This window comes from Petaurus breviceps, unplaced genomic scaffold (genome assembly GCF_028583685.1).
Source record: "Petaurus breviceps papuanus isolate PSGF00001 unplaced genomic scaffold, PetGlider_PUasm1.0 90692, whole genome shotgun sequence".
NCBI lineage: Eukaryota > Metazoa > Chordata > Mammalia > Diprotodontia > Petauridae > Petaurus > Petaurus breviceps.
In genome coordinates, this window is record NW_027187313.1 from 1,306,071 (window position 1) to 1,327,419 (window position 21,349).

General features: G+C 38.8%; 1 protein-coding gene across 1 annotated transcript in view; it reads right to left on the minus strand.

The window, feature by feature from the left end:
- Positions 1–21,349, minus strand: part of SOAT1 (sterol O-acyltransferase 1) — an 85,170-nt gene that overhangs the window by 35,024 nt on the left and 28,797 nt on the right. The window contains exon 3 of the mRNA XM_069065465.1: positions 11,557–11,615. Within this exon, the coding sequence (XP_068921566.1) occupies positions 11,557–11,615 (59 nt within the window). The remainder of the gene's footprint in view (positions 1–11,556; positions 11,616–21,349) is intronic.

Sequence of the window (21,349 nt, forward strand, 5' to 3'; positions counted from 1 at the left end):
TAATTTAGAAAGACCAAGGTCATCTACTGCTGCCCATGCCATCATCAGTCATCTTGACCTTTGTCTTGCAACTGAACTTTGAAGACTCTGAAGGAGATAATGAAGCTGATTATTTTGCTTAGCTCTGCCTCACTTAAATGCAACTGTGTCGAAAGTCAAGTCACCTTCGAGATGTCATGAGTTCTCTTCAAGAACAAAGGACGAACAACAGATGTCAAAGGCAATGTCAGGAACAATTACTCAAATGTGAGTCACAAATACAGGACAGACTAGAAGGAGAGAAGAGCCAAGGTGTGGTTCTCAAGTAGAGAGATGTGGGGGATGTACAGAGAAAGGAGAAAGTTCAAAAGAAAGCAGCAGTAGTGAGGTTCAGCCCCCAAGAGCAGAGTGGTTCTTCAGTTCAAGACCAATCTAAAACTTGCAGAACAATAATCTGGGAAGGAATACCAGACCAAAGAGAAACCCACAGTTCTGTCACTATGAACTTTTCCAGTGTCCAAGTCCAGCTGCATCCTGCTGTTGCTAAGATTGAAACCTAGGAACTTGGAGAGCTCAAACTTGGAGGAGAGCATCAGACTTTGCCCAAGGAAGCAGTAAGAGGACTATTTCAGACCTTCCCTCTAGGAAGGTGCAAAACCCAGTCCTAATATCAAGTCCAAAGTCCAAGGAAGTAGGCTGGAAGAATGAACCAACAAAGAGAATACCATCATAAAGAGTTATGATGGCAAGGAAACTCAAGACACATAGAGAAAAAAAATGTCTCTTAAACCAATACGCAAAGCTTCGATTTGAAAAACACAGTCCAAGCTCAAATTCAAATAGAATTCCTAGAAAAGAAAGAATATTTTAAAAAAAAGAGAGAGAGAGAAAGCTAGAAAATGTTATCAATAAAATAAAAGCACTTGATGAAAAAATAGGAAAAGAAATGAGAGCAATGGAAGAAATAATTAGAATGGAACAATTTAGCACAAGAGGTACAAAGTCCTGTCCAAGTCAACTCCCTGAAAATTAGAATGGAAGCCAATGACTCCATGAGACAACAAGAAATATTAAAACAAAGTTAAAAGACTGAAAAAAAAGAAGAGGGGTGGCTAGGTTGTGCAGTGAGTAAAGCGCCGGCCCCAGAGTCAGGAGGACCTTAGTTCAGAGTCAGGAGTTCTGGCCTCAGACACTTAACACCCACACAAAAACACTAGCCGTGTAACCTTGGGCAAGTTAATTAACCCCAATTGCCCTCCAAAAGGCAAAAAAAAAAAAAGTTAAGTATCTAAACAAAAATTAATGACCTGGAAAACAGAATGAAGAAAAAAAATTTAGATCACTGATCTCTCTGAACCCTAAGACCAAAAGAAGAGTTTAGACATCTTGTGTTTCAAGAAATCTTAAAAGAAAAACTATTCAAATCTCTTAAAACCAGAAGGCAAAGTAGAGATAGAAAGAATCCACTGTCTGCCTCCTCAAATAAGTAAATGAAAATTCCCAGAACATCATAGCCAAAATCCACAGCTGTCAGGTCAAAGAAAAAATACTGCAAATAGATAGAATTCAAGTATCAAGGAGCCACAGTTAGAATCACACACAATTCAGCAACCACCAATATAAAGTAAAGGAGAGGTTGGAATGTGATATTCCAGAAGGCAAAGTATATGGGTTTACAGATAAAAATAATTTACCCAGCAAAGCTGAGTATAATCCTACAGGGGGAAAATGACCTTTAATGAAACAGAGGACTTCCAAGCATTCTTAATGGAACAGATCATAGTTGAGTAAAAATGATGAAGTTCAAATACAGGAATAAAGAGAAATATAAAACAATAAACATGAATAATGATAATTGACTAAACAGAGAAATTTCTTACATTTAAATATATGGAAATGATATATATCCCCTCTGAACCCTATCATCAAGGTTCTTAGAGGGAAGTTTAATTAGACAAAGCCTGGGAATGGTTCAGTTATGTCTTGATGACTTTAAGAGAAGAACAGAAAGAGAGAAGAGGAATACAATGGTGGTGGAGGGAGGAGAGCAGAAGGAAGTTTTAGGGAAAATCATCTCATATAATGAAAGTGGGCAAGTAGACATCTATACAAACAAGGAGAAGGGAGTCAGTGGGGGAGGACACTTCAAAATCATTTCATGGAACTGGTCAAAGAAAGACAATACATACACACAGAGTTGGACACAGAAATACATTTCACTCAACAGGGAAACTGGAGGAAAAGTGAAGAATGGGAGAAGAGGACATTTAGAGGAAGAGTAAATTAATTTAGTCCTAATCAAAAAAAACTCTAAAGATGTACAAAAATATTAATGCCTCTTTTTGAGGTGGCAAAGAATGGGAATCTAAAAAGGTTCCATAAACTGAGAAATGGCTAACCAAATTGTCATAAATAAATGTGGAATAATACTATCATGTTGCAAGAAATGATGAAAGAAGAGGGTTTCAGAGAATCTGGGAAGATTTCTATGAACAGAGAAAGAACAGAATTGAAAAGAAAGAAAAGAACTGAACAGAACCAGCAGAACAATTTAGACAATGACAAAAATATGGTAAAAACAAACTGTGAAAAACTGGAAATACAGATCAATGTAATGAATGACCAGAGAACTAATGATAAAAAATGCTACCCATCTCTTGACACATGGAAATTTGCTTTGCTTGATAATATGTTTGTAACAGGCATTTTTTCTTTTGCTTTCCATGGCACAGAGTCAAAAGAAACTGAAAAGACAGAATTCTGCTAACTGAATACATATGTGTGTGTGTGATTTTTAAAAATAAAGGAAAAGAATACTTTTTTAAAAAATTTTTAAAAAGCTTCCCTCGACTCCTAACTGAAGAGTAGCGACTACTAATGAGGGCAGATGTTTTTTGTTGTTCCCTTTGGTTATAAGTACAGAGTACATAATGAAGACACAAAAATGACTTACGATTTCATGAAACCATGCCTCTTCTACTCTATTTCAATAATTTGTAAAACTTAGTGTACAAGATTTAAGACTTTACGAAATGAACATTACAATAAATGGTAAATTTTACTGTAGTGACCATTTATTAATTGGGTAAAAAAAAAAAACCCCAGAATGAAGGCTGTATCTCTGATTTTCAATTAGATTGTCTAATTTCCACAGGGAACAATTTAATCTCATAAGGAACATGTGGGTCCATAAACCAGGAACATGTATCTTTTGATAGTTATCTGTAGTTTTATTTCACCTTGTCAAACACAAATTGCCCTTGCTCATCAAGACTGACATATTAAAATGCTATAACAATTTCTGTGACCATGATATTTCAGGAGGGGCTGAATGATTACTCAGGGCAGAAATCAAACTTATGTAAACTCAATTTGATTATAAACTCCTTGAGAACAAGGTTTGGGTTCAATCTTCATATACCTAATACATAAGACAGGGTTTTTTCCACATAGGAGGTGTTTAATCAAGTTCTCTTTAACTTATCTATATGCTTGATTTTGAGAAGAAAAATAAAAAAACATAAATTATAATATCATTGTCTTCTCAGTGGCAGAATTTAAAAATACTTAATCTTTTTTTTTACTCATTTTAAGCTCTCTACATCACACACACACACACACACACACACACATATAAGGAAAGAGAGAGTGTAAAATTCTACTAATTCCAAATCCAGCACTTTTCTGACTAGAAATGGGCCTTTGCTAAAGATTTTTGAGAAAGGGGAAGAGGAACGTGGGTCTCACATATCAAAATACCATGAATTTGCCGCACAGCCAAATCAAGTCAATAAACACTTATAACACTTACTATGTGCCAGGCACTGTGCTCAGAGCTGGGCATACGAAGACTAGCAAAATCAATCCCTGCCCTTAAAGATCTCTGTGAAATGTGGAAAACAACTATGCAGAAACAGGATAGTGACAGGATCACCTGGGGATAATCTCAGGGAAAACACTAAGATTAAGGACTGGGAAAGACTTCTAGACAAGGTGGGACTTGAGCTGAGACCTGAAGAAGCCAGGAGGCAGAGATGAGGAGGTAAAATGTTGCAGACATGAGAGACAGTTCAGAGAAAATGCTCAGAGTGGGAGATGGAGGAAGCCAGAAGCCAGTGTCACTGGATGGCAGAGTATGTAGGGAGAGTGGGGGAGGAGTAAAGTTCTTATATTTGACCCTGGAGCCACTGGAGTTTGAGTGGGGGTGTGTCACAGTCAGACTTGTGCTTTCGGAAGATTCGTGCGACAGCTGAGAGGAGGATGGAGGGGGGAAGAGACTCCTAGCCAAGAGTAGAGTCTTTTACCTTCACCTTCTATCTGTTTCTACAGCCTAGCTCTTGGGCCCTACCTCAAGCTCAGAAATAACTGGTTATAAAAATATCTTAATTCCCTCAGTGATAAAATAATAATACTACTCATCTGGTTCCTTTCTACCTAATGGATTATTATAAGAATTATTCATTACTTCAAGTACTCTAAGAGTCTAGATGAATGTCAATCTTTGAATAAGGTATTATTAAACAGACTAATTAGATGCAAGGTACCTTAAATAAAAAAAGGGGGGAAAGCCAGTTAAGAATTAAACTGGCTTTCAGCCAAGTTTTTTGGCCAACAATACTTCCTTTGAAGCTATTACTGCAACTGTTGCTAAGAGAAATGCTGTCTGTGTTTTGAATCATATCAAAATTGACAAGTATTTGTTAGCACCCTCTCAAGTACTGCAAGACACAAGTACCAAGAGTGAAACAAACCCTATTTGCAATGAATTTACATTCTAATGAGGGAAATAAAAACATATAAAAATGCAAGCAGCAAAATTGTAAAGCCAAAACAAATACATTCAAAGTAATTACATACAAAGCTGTTTAGGCAGTAGGACACTAACAGCTTTGGGGGGGAGGGGCTGAATCAGGAAAGGCTTCCTGCAGAAGACGGTGGATGATATGCACCTTATGTGAAAAGAAGATATTATTAGGTAAACGTAAGGAGGGAGGACAGGTAGGTAGCATACTGGATAGTGTGCCAGGGCTGGAAGCAAGAAGACCTGATTTCAAATACAGCCTCAGACACTAGTTTTGTGACTCTGGGCAAGTCACTTAACCCTGTTTGCCTCAGTTTTCTCATCTGTAAAATGAGCTGCAGAAGAAAATGGCAAACCACTCCAATATCTTAGCCAAGAAAACCCCAAATGGGGTCACAGAGATGGACAAAACTGAAAAATGACCCAACAACAACAAAGGAGAGGCCATTCTAAGCACAAGAGGACAGCTAGTACAAAGCTAAGGTGAGAGATGCAATGTGGTGTGTGTGGACAAAAGAGAAAGTCAGTTTGGCTGGGCTGCAGAATGTGGAAAGAGGAAGGCTGAAAACTTAGGCTGGGGTCAGGATGTACAGGGTTTTAAAATATAAGCAGGAATTCATAAACTAAATAAAGGAGTTTCTATTTTATCCTTGAAGAGATAGGAAGCCACAGGAATTGATTAATAGGTAAGTCACAAAGATATAGCTGCTCTTAAGGAAAAAAATCACTCAGCTACTGCCAAGCATGGAGAATGAACTAGAGAGACTAGAGACCAATGAAGAAGCTGCTGTAAGAATCTGGGTGAGCAGTGAAGAAGGCCAGAACCAATGTGACAGCTAGGTGAGTGGGAGAGAGGTCAGGTATAAAATACTGCAAAGGATGAAACGGCAAGATCTGGCAACTGACTGGATGTGTGCGATGAGGAAGAAGAGTTCAAGACAATGCCAAGATCCAACATGAGACACTGAGAGAGATGTCTGGTAAAGGGAAGGATGTAGAGAGAAAGATAGAGTTCAGCTCCATACAGCAGCTTGGTGGCACAATGATACCAGCCCTGGAGTCAAGAGGACCTCAGCTCAAATTGGGTCTCAAATACTGAACTGTGTGTGACTCCAGGGAGGAAGGAAGGAAGGAAGGAGAGAAGGAAGCAAGGAACATTCCTTCCATCAGACACAATCAGTCTGAATGTAAAGGAAGAATGGCATCTAAAACCTACTACTTACTGAGAAATAAATTTTAGTTATCAGTTACAAAAAGATCTTTCCTACATGGGCTAAGGGTCTTCACAAGTATGAATACAAACTAACAACCGATAAAATCTGAACTGTGTTCACTTTTTTAAGGTATGATAGCTTTCCACCGAAAAGGAACAAGATTGTCACATTTTAAGCAATCTCAATAGTTAATAAAACCACCATCTTCCACTTGGCTAGCACCACAGCTTTCTCTGACCAAGTTTGTTTTTCTTATCACTTATTCTTCATCTAGTTTTTTCAATACTCCATCTACTGCTAAAATATTAGAATAATAATACACAAACTAGGAAACACATTAACCAAAACTGATTAAAGACTTAAAGAAAGCTTGCATTTCTCTCTAAAAATCTTTCTCAATATCCACTTAAGTGACATTTATATTGTTTTACACTTGTTCAAAGTGCCACCATAATCTTATTTGATACTCACAACATCCCTGTGAAGAGGATTACTATTCCTGTCTTACATATGAGGACACTCAGAACTGAAGAGGCTACTGACTACTGACTATGAGAGAAGGAAAAGGGAAGAAAAATGAATGATGTTACAAGCAAGTTTCCCAAGATCCTTCTGAAAGTAAGAAAAATGAGCACCAATAAAACTCAAATATGGACAAGATTCCTGCTCTAGTGCTATACTGGTTACCTAAATAATTTAATTAGATAAATTCAACTCTAAGGGACAGAAACAATATTTTCTTCACAAAAGCTTCTATAGAATAAAAGTGCTTTATAGATTTACTCATTTATGTAATATTCATGTTAAACATGAAAATCAGGCAGAAGATCAAAAATAGGAGAAAAGGCAAAGTCACATTTTCATGGGTCAAAAGCAGAGGCTAACACACAACTAACAAGAGTTAGAGGAATATTATGAAACAGTCAAATGCTGAAATGTTTCTAGCCAGAAAATTCCTGGGAATTACTATACCAGACCTGCTTCTCGACTTCTACATGAATTCTGTTAAGATCTGAGTACCATATGTTTTAATATACAGGTTATTTTATGTTTATGATCTTTACTCCAAAGAAGTACCAAATCATGCAAGCAAACTTTTTTCAATCTCCTAGGGGAAAAAAAAAGATGCCTTTTCAAATGTATTACTCAGAATGTAAACACTAAAGAAGAGCTATGTTAATTTGCAACTCCCCCTGTCATCTGATTCTTACTCACTGTTTGGTCACTTACTGAATTGTGTAATATCCTTTGCTACTGTTGATTTAAAATGCTGAGCGGACTAAGACTGTCTCCTTGTTCTGTTCTAAGGGAGTATTTTTTTAAATTTTATTTATTATTTAAATTTTTTTTAACTTTTTTATTTTTAGTTTTCAACATTCATTTCCACAAGATTTTGAGTTACAATTTTTTCTCTCCCCGTCTTTCCCCTACCTCCACCCCAAAATAGCAAGCCTACTGAATACCCCTTCCCCCAATATGTTCTCTCTTATATCTTCCCCCTTCACCCCCTTAACTTTCTAGTAGGGCAGGATGGGTTTCTATACCACCAGTACCTGTATATCTTATTTCCCAGTTGCATGTAAAAAACAAATTTTTAAACATTTGTTTTTAAAACTTTGAGTTCCAGATTTTTTTCCCTTCTTTCCTCCTTACCCAGACCCACTGGGAAGATAAGCAATTCAATATAGATTGTACATGTGTAGTTACCCAAATAATTTCCATAGTGGCTATATTGTGAAAGACTAACTATATTTCCCTCTATCATATCCCACCCCCCCCACTTATTCTATTTTCTCCTTTGATCCTATCCCTTTTCAAAAATGTTTGCTTCTAACTACCCTCTCCCCCAGTCTGCCCTCCCTTCTATCATTCCCCTTCCTATCCCCTACCCCTCTATTTTCCTGTAGGGTAAGATACCCAATTGAGTGTGTATGTTATTCCCTCCTTAGGCCAAATTCAATGAGAATCAGGTTGTCCCATTCCCTTTTACCTTCCTGCTCTTCCCCTCCATTGTAAACTTTCTCTTGCCTCTTTTATATGACATAATTTACCCTAATCTATTGCTCCATTAGGGAGTATTTTTAATGGAAGTCAGGATACACAAAGTAGGAATCAAAGGATCACAGACTAGAGGCAGGGAGGAGCTCACAGGCCATCTAGTCTAGGTTCCTTATTTTACTGAAAAGGAAAAAGATGTCCAAGGTCACATAAATAAATGAGATGGAGAGTCTGACCCTGGTCCTGCCTCCCAAGCCAGGGCCCTTCCCCCTACACTGAAATTTATCTCATTTATCACCAAACTGGGGGACAGATTCATTGAGTTAATCCAGAAAGTTTCACATTCACCAAAGCAGATAATACAATGGAGAATGTAAGTGTATCCTAGATATAAGTTAGTGACAAAAGTTTACCTATTAAAACAGGATTTGCGGCATCTGAATCCATCTCAGACTGTTCTTTATTTCCTGTATATCTAATCTTGTTTCAAAGAGTAAGCCTTCTAAGAGTTGTAACTGTGACCGGCCCTTTTGCTTTCCAGTTTTTCAAACGTGCTTCTCCGCCCTAAGTAAAGGCATTTGGCTTGACCTCTATACAACCTTTGACAATGCTGCTGCACACTCATTCTCTCTTATTTGTTACTCTCCTTTCTCTATGTTTTTGGGACACGACTTTCTCCTGGTTTTCCTACTTATTTGATCACTATATCTTAGATCCTCAACCAAGTCACACCCACAAACTGTGGGTGTCCTCAGGCCTCTAGCCTGGGCCCTCCCATCTTCTACTTCACTTGGTAACTTCATCAGTTCCTATGGGTTTAATGATTATTTCTATGCTAATGATATTTAAACATACCTATCCTGCCCTAACCTCTGACCTCCAGTCTCACATCAGCAAATGCCTTTTGGAAATCTTGAACTCAATGTCCAACAGACACCTTAAACAAGCCTCAAATGGAACTCTTTCTCCCTCCCCCTCCCCGCTTCCCTATTACTGAGGGAGACATCATCGTCCCAAGCCTCAGTTCCACAACCTAGGAGTCCTCACTCTCACCCCACCATATCCAAGCTGTTGCCAAGACCTGTGGATTTCATCTCAGCAACATCCCTCCACATCTGATATCTCAACATCTCATGCCTTAGGTAGAGGCCTTCCCCACCTCATAACTGGACGACTGCAATAGCCTCCTGGTGAGTCTGGCCTTCAAGTCTTTCCCCACTCCAAACCATCCTCCATTCAGCCATGTATGTGACTTTCCTGGAGTGCAGGGCCAATCATGTCACCCTCCTACTCAAACTCCAGCGGTGCCCTATGACTTCCAGGATCAAATACAAAACCCTCTATTTGGGGTTCAAAGCCTTTCTTAACTAACTAGGCCTTTCCTAACTTTCTAGTCCTCTCACTTTGCTCACCACTACATATTCTTCAACTCAGTGACACTGGCCCCCAGACACCCGTGAGATACTCCATGCTCCAGGCCAGAATGATCTTCCTCATTTCTATCTACTGGCTTCCCAGGCTCCCTTCAAGTCCCAACTAAAATCCTTTATTTTACACGAAGCCTTTCCCAATCCTTCTTAATTCTAGGGACCTCCTTCTGTAAATTATTTCCAGTTTTCCTGTATAAAGCTTATTTTGTATACATTTGTTTGCATGTTGTCTCTCCCATTAGAATGTAAGTTCTTTGAGAGCAGGGACTATCTTTGCCTTTTTTTTGTATCTCTAGAGTTTAGCAAAGTGCCTGGCACATAACAGGTCCTTAATATTTACTGACTGATGGCTTAAAAGAATAAGCCTACCATGGTTTTTTAATCAAGATACTCATTTTTCAAATGGACCTATGATCTCATTGTTTCAACAATTTCTTCTAGCAATACAGACTGCAAGCCATCCTTGCCTGTTCATCCTAAGCAACTTTGACCCACATCCTCTCCAAAGTTCAGGGTGATACATACGCCACATACAATTCTATATTCCTTTGTGTTATGCATCATATGATATTTATTATCAGAGGGTTACATTCTCAATTTCTTGCCTTAGGGGCCCTCCCATCTTCTGCCTAGACAGGCTTCTTTAGCACAAGGCCTGGCACACAGCAGACACTTAATAAATGTTTATTGACTCACCAACTCAACATGGCTATTTCTGTCCCTGTATCTTCTAAGAAGTTGTAGCGACAATACACTGGTATACCCAGGATGACTGCTAGCACAGGTTCTTAGATCTGTTTTACTAACAGGAAAGATAGCTGTTTAAAAGGTCAACAATCTTTTTAAATTACATTCATTAGTGCAGGGGAAAAGTCAGCACCCTGAACTTCAGAGAAAATACAAACAGAAAATACAAGAAAAGAAATAAAGACCAACAGACAGGGCTCTGACTGCCTGAATCAACTATATACTTTACATACATCCCTGGACAGAGAGAGCCTTAAGATCTGAGCAGTCGGGGAGCTCTGAACATATGATCACTCAGAATCTAGACCAGGGAATCACAAGATCCTTCTCATAAGCAAGTCCCCAAAGCACTGTTTACCAAGATAAGCTCAAAATGGGGACACAATTTAGACATAAAGGGTAAAACCATAAGCAAATTAATGGAGCATGGAAGAAATCTTCTGTCAGATATATGGATAAGGGAAGAATTCAAAATCAAACAAGAGATGGCGAGGAGGTTCACAGGAAGTAAAATGGATGATTTTGCTTACATAGAATTATAAAAGGTTTTATACACACACACACACACACTCACACACACACACACACACACACACATACACACACACACACAAAACCAATGCAGCTAAAACAAAAAGAAAAGCAAGAAACTTCTTTGGGGGAAAAATCTTTGCAGACAGTTTCTCTGATAAAGGGAACTAAGTCAAATTTATGAGACTGTGGATAAGAGAGGTATTTTTTTTTAACTCAAGTTCAGGTTTTATGTCTCCTTTCTATAAGGGAGAGAAATAACAGAAAAAAGAAAATCAAAGAGGGTGTGGGGGACAGAAGAGGGGATTGAGCCAGAAAGACCAGGTTTCAAATCTCATTTAGATATTAACTAGTGGTGTGATGTCAGGAAGGTCACTTTCTATGCCTCAGTTTCTTCACCTGTAAGATGAGGGTGTTGGGCTCCATGGCCTCTAGGCTTCCTTCTCACTCTAAATGCATGATACTATAAAAACAAACAAACAAAAAAACCCAACCCAAAACCAAATCTTCCAAATAGCACAAAGACTAAAATTTAAAAAGGCTAAAAAGCCCAACTGTGGATATCCAATTACATTTTACTGATCACCAAAAACTGTAAGGAGGTGACTAGGATAGGAAGGAGATAAAAAGGAATTTTCCTCTTCTTATGGAAGGGTTAAGTCTTGGTTTTGCCCATTGTAGAAGGCAAAAGTAACACCAGAAAAACGTTTTAGCAATTCTCTTTAGGCACAATACACTTAGAAATGTCTAACCCAACTTCACATTTAGACCCTCAAGTCCTGTGACTTCAAACAAAATCATTTTTGCAAGAAGCTGTTACACATTGTGATTCTGGGAGAAGCTTGGAGTTACTTACCTCTGCTTCTGCTGTTAACAGTATCTTCCGTGTCATGTGCTGTTCAGGGTCAACTTGACCTAAAGAGGAAAAATCCAAGACTTTATTAAAAAAAAATTTTAATCTTTTTTTTCATTCATGTAAAAACAAAGTTTAACATCCATTTAAATTTTACGCTCCAAATTTTCTCCCCTCTTTCTTCTCTCCTTGAGAAGGCAAGCAATTTAATATAGGTTATACATGTACAATCATACAAAACATTATTTCAATATTTGTCACATTGCAAAGGAAAACAGACTCCTTCCCCCATAAAAACACCAAGAAAAAAGCATGCTTTGATCTGTACTCAGACTCCATAAGTTTTAAGTGTCGTAGATCATTGTATCTCTAAAAAATAGCTATGTCATTCACAGTTGATCATCCTTAACAATATTGCTGTTACTGCATAAAATGTTTCTCCTGGTTCTGCTCACTTCACTTTACATTAGTTCATACAAGTCTTCCCAGGTTTTATGAAATCATCCTGCTTATCACTTCTTATAACACAATAGTATTCCTTCACAATCATATACTACCTGTCCAGTTGTTTCCCAATTGATGCACATCCCCTCAATTTCCAATTCTTTGCCACAAAAAGATCTGTTATAAATATTTTGTACATGTGGGTCCTTTTCTCATTTTTATGATCTCTTTGGGATACAGCCCTAGAAGTGGTATTGCTGGGTCAAAGGGTATGCACAGTTTTACAGCCCTTTGGGCATAGTTCCAAACTGCTCTCCAGAATGGCTGGATCAGTTCACAATTCCACCAACAATGCACTAGCTTCCCAATTTTCCCACATCCCCTCTAACATCTTATTTTCCTTTTCTGTCATATTAGCCAATGTGATAGGTGGGGACTGGTACCTCAGAACTGTTTTAAAATCCAAGACTTTAGAGTGATTTTTAATTACCTGGTTTTTAGTTATCTGTCATATCTAGGAAAATAAAAATTCTAAGTGTCATCTGTGAAAGTGCTTTGAAAAAAAGGGTTACATAAAACAAGGTGTTTACTGTTCTTATTTAAATCTTAAAGTAATCACTAACAGTAGCATAAACATAATTGCATAAACATCTCAATATCATCCACATACTTTTTTAAAAAGTGAGGAAAGTTGTTTTACAGTAAGTAGTATGAATTGCAGATTTTAGGCTAATGGAAATGGCCTTGGGACTTCAAGAAATAGATCAACTCTTAAGCCGATAAGAGAATTTCTTCAAACATTTCCTACCCTGCGCGTCCCCCTGCCCCCCCCCCCAAAAAAAAACTTGGTTCGATGACTCCTGAGCATCAAAGTCCTATTGTTCGGCTCCATTGTCAGTACTGTCTGTATTCCAATCTAACTTTTTAGTTGAATACCTTGCTGCTTCTAATACTGGCATATTCTATTCCCTGTTTCCAAGGGATATGGTAATTGAAGTTAAATTATTCAATAAACTGGGCTGGGGATGGGGGGGAGGGGCTGGGAAAAAGATGGAATACTACTTCCAGTAATCCTGACATTAACAAAAAACCCCAAAATCCTTTGTACTTTCCCTTGCCCTTTCATCACTAGTTTTACAAATCATTTATAAATGCACAAAAGACAGGGGGAGGCTACTGTTTTTATGGAAAGGTAGCACTGATCAATTTTACAAAATGCAACTCAAACATCATCAAAATAGCTTGTCAAATTTCATAAAGGTAAAGAGCACATTTTCCCCCATTCTTCTACTGGCCCTGTTCTCTAACTCCTCTGGACTTTAAAACCATATCCCTGAGTACCTTCGTCCCCCCAGGTCTTCCACTGCCCCATTTCTGCTCTTTCTGCATGTGGTCTAGACCATTTTTTCCCCCTCATATTTGCATCCCCAGCACCTAGCACAGGACCTGCCACGTGGTAGGTGTGCAATAAATACTTGTTTCTTCCTTCCTCCAACTGGAAATAGGTCTCTAAATCCAACGTTTCACTCACTATGACTATGTCAAGAGTGAATATTAAATAAATGTAATTTAAATAAGTGTGTTCCCTGAACTAATTCAGCTACTCAAGCCAAGTGCTTTAATATTTTGCTTTAGATTTACTCAGCCACAAATGATGGCAGGCAGCATGGTCCTGGTCACCCTCCATCTGGAAGCAAGAAGTTTTAGGAAGACAACAATGAAAAGCATACAAAACTATGCCCCAGGAGAATTTTAACCTAAAAATTAAAATAGTCTATGTTCTGAATGTTGATTAAAAATAAGATATTAAAGTCACAAGTATGAAATAAAAATATAAACAAAAGAAAAAGTCAAATTCAATTTTTGACCTTGAAAAAACTAATCCCATACAATTCAGGGGAAAAACATTTTCCTTTCTTGTTATCTGAATTTCCTGCAAGCCTTTAAAGCTAAACAGAAATGCCCAGTGATAACATCCAACACTTTAAAAGAGCCATGTGCATGCTTAACTCATAAGTCAACCCAAGGCTTCAAAACTCAGTCAACCCTGAAACTGTGATAAGCCAGGTTTTTTGAAGGCTGTGTCATCTTTGATCTAACTGCCTTGACCAGATATCACTGCCAGAGAACATTTGGATTTAGTTTGTTATTTTCCAACTAAAATACAATGTTACCACAATCAATAATCTTTAAATAAGGACTTTTAAGACTTTTAGTAAGCCGCTTCCTATTAATCTAATTCCTAAGAGGTTTAGCTTTTACGCTACCTATATCACCAGTGTAATAGTTCTGTACACTAACAAAAATGATGCATGATGTGCCAGCTCTCTAACACTGCTGGAAAACGTACCATTCTGAAGGCATCCATTTTTTTTTTAGATAATTGAAGCTTTCTTTCCCTTGAATTCTTTATTTCAAAATGTTCTAATGGAAATATTTCCTGATACAATATATAAAACGTATTTAATGTCATTTAAATTTATCATTAACTTTAATTACATTATTATTATTTGGCTAAACACACACACACACAACTGATTTTCTCTCTCTCTGCAGAGAGCTATATTTTCTAAATGGTCTTTCTTATTCTTCCTTTCTTGCCTGCTCTCAGTGGGCTGGCTCCAACAGAACACACATTCTCTCTCCCCAACCCTCCAAACTATCATACTCAGCAAGTCTTTGTAACCAAGGGAAGAATGGAAAGTTACCAAGAGAAAAACAAATAGTAAAGCTTGCTTAAATCATTACATTTTATGGAAAGTACTAAATCAATAGGCTTTGGCCTAAGTCTGACTTCCCTTCCCCACTTCCAACTCTCAAAGTTAACAAAAATAAAATTCTGTGTTTCATATGGTCAAGGATACCAGAAATCTGACCACTGAATAAATGAGTGGCATTACCATAATACGAAAGATTTCATAATTTAAAAAGGGCTTATGAAAACATATGGTTTGGCTTCATTTTTTTCCATTGGGTAAAGTATTGCTATTTTCATTCAAAGGATGAGAATTTTAAAAAATAAAATATTGCCATACATGTATTATATAACTTCCTATTTAGCTACCTACAGATATCAATGTTTAATGATTATATACTACAAGCCACAGTTCTTTAGTACTTGGATTTTGATACAACCCAGACAAAATCAAGTTCCCCAAAATATAACCACATGCAAAAAAAAGAAAAACAAAAACCGTACACACCATTCTGCCCCCAAAGATCTGTGCCATAACAAGTTATCATTGTAGCTTGATGAAACAATCACATAATTTTGCAGCCAGAAAAGATCTTACCAATAACCTAGTTTAATATCCCTAGTTTTATAAGAGGAGTGATCAAGACCATAAAAGTTAAGAGCTTGTGGTTACATAGCCTATTAATAAGAAATACAAGGATAGAGCCCATGTCTCCTAACTAAGTGTAGTACTCTGTGAAAAAAAAAAAAAGAAAAAAAGTTTTTTGTCCTTAGGCAGTACTTACATGAGTTCCTCTCTCAATAATAAGAGCTAGCATTTATAGAGCACTTTAGAGTTAGTGCAGAGCTTTACAATTATCTCATTTTATCAAAACTCTGGGAGACTGGTGCTATTATTAACCCCATTCTACAGATGAAGAAACTGAGGCAGGTATGGCTAAGTAACTTGCCCAGGATGAAACAGCTAGTAACTGAGGTCAGATCTGTAATTAAGTCTTCTTGATTCTGGGATGCTACAAGAAATGATTAACCAGGATTCTTTCAGGAAAAAAAAAAAACCTGGACTTAAATGAACTGATGTGACCTGAGGATAACATTGTACACAATAGCAGCAATATTGTATGATGATCAACTGAATGATTTAGCTATTCTCAGCAATACAATGATCCAAGACAATTCCAAAGAACTTGATAAATACTATCCACCTCTAGAGAAAACTGATGGAGTCTGAAGGCAGATCAAAGCATCTTTTTCTTTTTCTGTGTCTTCTTTCACAACATGACTAATATGAAAATACGTTTTGCATGACTGTACATGTAAAACTTACATCAAATTGCTTGCCTTCTCAAGGAGAGGGGGTAAGGAAAGAGGGTGAGAATTTAGAATTCAACATTAAAAAAAAACAAATATTAAATTATTTTTACATGTAATTGGAAAAATATTTTTTTAAAACAAAGACTGAATTATAAGAGATTTGTCCAAAAAACTCTCAAAATGGTAGAACTGTTTCCTGCCTAAATAAATGTCTATATCCGTATGTACTGATTTACTCTAAAGACATTTGTTTGCTGCTGTGTAGATATTTTAAGTCTACATTATTCAGTGTAGATGTAAATTTGACTTCATTGGTATTACTGACACTGGTGTGATGAAAACACGACTGGATTGTAGATCTGGAAGGCTATTCCTTATACAAAAGAAACTAGCTGAGTCAAAGCAGGCTGGTTTGTGGGTGGGGTAAGAGTAGCCTGGTATATGAGGAAATCCAGGGAGGGGGTATAAGACATGATAGAGAACATTTGGGTGAAGATCAGGGGAGGCAGAGGTAATGATGTCATGAGACTCTTCTATAACTACTTGGAAAGAAAGAAGACTCTCTCTTCATTTTTCTTTTCTATCTTTCTACCTCTCCCACACCTCTGCTCCCCACAGACAAAAGGGTAGCTAATAATGTTATGATTTTCTCTCTCAAAGTGGGGGGGGGGTAGAGAAGACAATAAGCATTTATTAAATGGTGTGTGTGTGTGTGTGTGTGTGTACACCTACAAGTATTCTTTGCCACCCTGGAACTGAGACCAGGGTCCCCACTTCTCCTTCTGAAAGGTCTTTCTAGGTAGCTCTATGTGCTAGGGCTCCTACTTGCCCTGAGACTGTAACCGACCTAGGACTGTGTCCCGGATCCACATATGGGCACCATAACAGAATCCTGTTCCTAGTGCCACCAAACGGTCCCTTGTAACATCTCTCTGACCAGTTGTCTGTCCCCCTTATGGTTTGTGGGCTAAAAGCTCTAGAAGCAGCCACTGCTCATTCAGTCACCCCCAAGGCCTGCTTTTGGCTTGCTGGGGCATGGGCGGCACTCCACTCACCCCCGGAGACAGATCTTTCTTGCCAACCTTTAAGTTGTCTTGGGATGGAAAACTGTTTCACCCCATCTTTTTATTAGTTCTGCCTATTCAGATTTCAATTTTAGGTGTTATCCTAACGTTTGGCAGGGAATTTGGGAAAGTTCAGGTGAGTCCCCTGCCTTTATTATATAATCTTGGCTCTTCTCCTCCCTATAATTCTGTCTTAATGTGATCCTTCTAGTCTGTTTTAAAATGATCTTTAGTGGGGTGGCTAGGTGGCACAGTGAATAGAGCACCAGCCCTGGAGTCAGGAGGACCTGAGTTCAAATCCAGCCTCAGACACTTCACACTTACTAGCCGTGTGACCTTGGGCAAGTGTAAGGGTTATGGGATTTAAAGATCTCCCATGCCCCATGGACGTGCTGACATAGCAGAGCAAGAAAAAAAAAAAAAAGCCGAGCTAACGGTCCTGTGGTTGGCAGTTGGCGGCAGTTGCCTTTTTTTTTTTTTTGAGTTAGGACTCCGGCTGAGCACTGCCAGGGGCCGGAGCTGCTGGGAGCGCTCTTCCAGGACACTGGGTGGTTGCCGTGAGTGGGGAGAGTAGGACCTTTGCCTGAGGTAGCCTGTTCTGTTTTAAAGGCTTGAAAACGTGGGTGCTTTCTACTTTATCTACCTGTGCCAATGTCATAACTACTCTGATGGCTTTCACTTTCTGGTTTTGGGACTCAGTCTTTTGGTATCTTAATAAATTTTCTAGTTTATTTCCCCAAATGGCAAACCTGATGTATTTTGTGATGGATAATTATATCAGCATATTTGTAATCTCTATAGGCATTGTGAATATGGCATTGCTGATACATTTGGCGACGAGGATGGGATCACAAAATGTCAGGCCTCTATTTGGAAGCAGTGGGGCTTTAGAGGGAGAAATGGCTATTCCAGGATGGGAGGATTTGCCTTATTCCTCTCTAGCCAGAGAATGGGCTAAAAGCACAGGGCCCTGTGAAAACTGGGAACCAAGGCTAAAAGAGGGAGAACCTGGAGATTTGGAAAGATGTTTGAAAGCAATACCCATAGAACCAGGCAAAGAACTGGCAGGAGTGTGCAGGAGAGGCTGGGTGCTGCTAACAAGTTATCGCCTTATGTGTAAAAGTAGGGATAAGCTGCTGAAGGAAAGAGCTAGGATGGCTAGGGAGTCAGCTGGTTTGCCTGAGGATTCTTCTGTGTCACAGCACTCAGAAGAGCAAACTGGAGGGACTCATGTGGTCCAGGAGCAAGCTACTGTTCATGTAGCTAAAAGGAAGCAAAAAACTAGCAGAAGGAATGTGCATGCAGCTTTTGTACAGAGTTGCCCTGACAGGTTCCAGGAGAATGTGTGTGAGGAGAATGGAACAAAGTTAGATGAGGAGTCTCCTAATGTAGAAGCTCTCCCCATACGAAGAAGAAGGCAGGAGAACCACCGAGGCAAAACAGAGTCCAGGGAGATAATTGAGGATTTCACTCAACAGGAGATCACTGATATATTGAGTAGATTTACCCAAAGAATGGGGGAGTCTTTAGTGTCTTGGATAGTAAGAATCACTGATGAAGGTGCCGTAGGAATAACACTGGACAATGAGGACTGTTTAAAATTCATAAGTATCAGTCAGAATCCTTTTGTACACCAGGCTTTTAGGGATCACCATATGCAAGGAGGAAATAACAAAACGAGTCTTCTAGCTTTAGCTGCAGAAGGTTGCAAAAAGCAATATCCAACTGAATCTATGTGGCCTAGGGGAGACAGACCCTGGTACTCACTTAGAGACTGTATGAGAAAGTTAAAGGAGGAGGTAATGAAAACTGCTATCCTGATTGGAGATGCAAATGCATATTATGATACCCCCCTAGGAGTTCCTCATAGAAATATCATAGTGAAGACGGCTCCTCCTGCATATAAGCACCTAATTCTGACTCTTTTAATTGGAGAAATAGGGCACCCTCTTTCAGAGGTGCTGGATAAGATTTCACAATTAAGTGATTTAGGGGAATGGGAAAAAGACAAATTGCCTCGAGAGAGAAGAGTAAACAGCCAGAGGATTCAGAGACAAAATAGACCCACAAGAAGGGAACTGTTCACTGCTCTATTAAGAGCTGGGGTGGACTTTAGAAGAATAGATGGTATTCCAACTGAAGAGCTGCATAAGCTGTACCAAGAAAAGGTACTTAGCATTAGAATGAACAGGGAAGCAGGAACCACCCCTGCAGGTATTTCTGAATCTGAATCTTTGTATCCAAGTTTGCCCCACCTTCAGGGGGAATAGGAGATAGGCCAAGCCCCAGCCCAGATAAAAGAAATATGCAGAAGAGATTGCAGACCCCATATTGGTTTAACAATATATTGGAAGAATGGATCAACTACTGTGACTAGGGCACTGATTGATACTGGGGCTGAGGCCACACTTATCTATGGAAACCCTGATAAGTTTAAACATGGAACTCCTATTACCATCACAGGTCTAGGAGACACTGAAATATCAGCCAGACAGGTTAAAATAACAATGAAAATTGGGCAGTTACCTAAGAAGGAATATACTGTGGTTGTTGTACCCATTCCTGAATACATCATTGGAATAGATGTATTGAGAGGCATGACTCTGAATTTACCTGAAGGAAGATACCAATTTGCTGTGAGGAAGATAGGAATTAATACAGTTTTAGTAGGAAAACTAAAAATGGACCCAATCACTTTACCTGAACCTTCTGAAGTAATTACTTTAAAACAGTATCGTGTGCCAGGTGGGCAAGATGAAATTGCCACTACTATAAAGGAATATGTTGAAGCAGGAGTGTTAGTCCCTACAACCACAAGATGGAATAATCCTGTCTGGCCAGTAAGAAAATTAGATGGGATGTGGAGAATGACTGTGGATTATAGACAGTTGAATAAGGTGACTCCTTCTTTGTATGCTGCTGTTCCAGATACCATCACCTTAATAGAAAGGATCCAGAAATATGATGGGACTTGGTATGCAGTTATTGACTTGGCAAATGCCTTCTTCACCATCCCAATAGACTCTAAACAATGGGACCACTTCGCTTTCACTTGGCAGGGTAGACAATATACTTTCACTCGCTTGCCACAAGGGTACATACATAGCCCCACTATTTGTCACAGGATTGTGGCTGAACAGTTGGATGAATTAAAGCTACCTGGTGTACAGCTTACCCACTACATTGATGATATCATGATACAGGGAAAAGATGCGAAAGTAGTGGAAAGGAGTTTGACCCTTCTAATTGAGCATATGAGAAGTAAAGGGTGGGAAATTAACCCTGCAAAGGTTCAAGGACCAGCTCAGAATGTGAAGTTTTTGGGTATACAATGGAACAAGGGGCTAAGGGAGATTCTTCCTCAAGCCCGACAAAAGATTCAGGATTTTCCTACCCCTACCAATAAGAAGGAGGCCCAAAAGTTCATAGGATTGTTTGGATACTGGAGGCACCACATTCCACATTTGGGACAGATTTTAAAACCTTTATATAGAGTCACACGGAAGAAATATGAATTTGATTGGGGACTTGAGCAGAGTAAAGCTTTTGAAGAAGCCAAGGCTGCCATACAATTGGCCCTAGATTTGTGGCCCATGCAAAATGGTCCAGTGGAATTGCAAGTGACTGTACAAGATGATTATGCAAACTGGAGCTTATGGCAAAAACAACAAAGCCGAAATGTACCTTTGGGATTTTGGTGTAGGAAACTCCCTTCATCTGGAGTCCAGTACACACCTTTTGAAAAGCAGTTGTTAGCTGCATATTGGGCTTTGGTGGAGACTGAACAACTGACTGTGGGCCATGAAGTGATATTAAGACCTGGAATCCCAATTATGACCTGGGTAATGAGTACCCCAGCTTCTCACAGAATTGGATATGCCCAAGAGGCTAGTATAATCAAATGGAAGTGGTATATTCAAAATAGAGCGAAAACAGGCAAAAGCGGAGTCTCTGCTCTGCATGAATCTATAGCAAACATAGAAATTGAGAGGAATGACACACCCCCTGAGCCAAAGCAACAGTTGGTACAGTCCACTGTAAAATGGAATGATGGGGAGCTTGTGCTCAAGCCCCACCCTAAAATATGGTTTTTTGTGTTTATTGTGTGCTATTCTTGTTATATTGTTGTGAAATTTTGTTGACTCCAGTTATTCCTACTGTATTTTTGCCAAGTAAGGGACATGAAAGATCTTGGGGCCGAATGTAAGTGTTATGGGATTTAAAGATCTCCCATGCCCCATGGACGTGCTGACATAGCAGAGCAAGAAAAAAAAAAAAA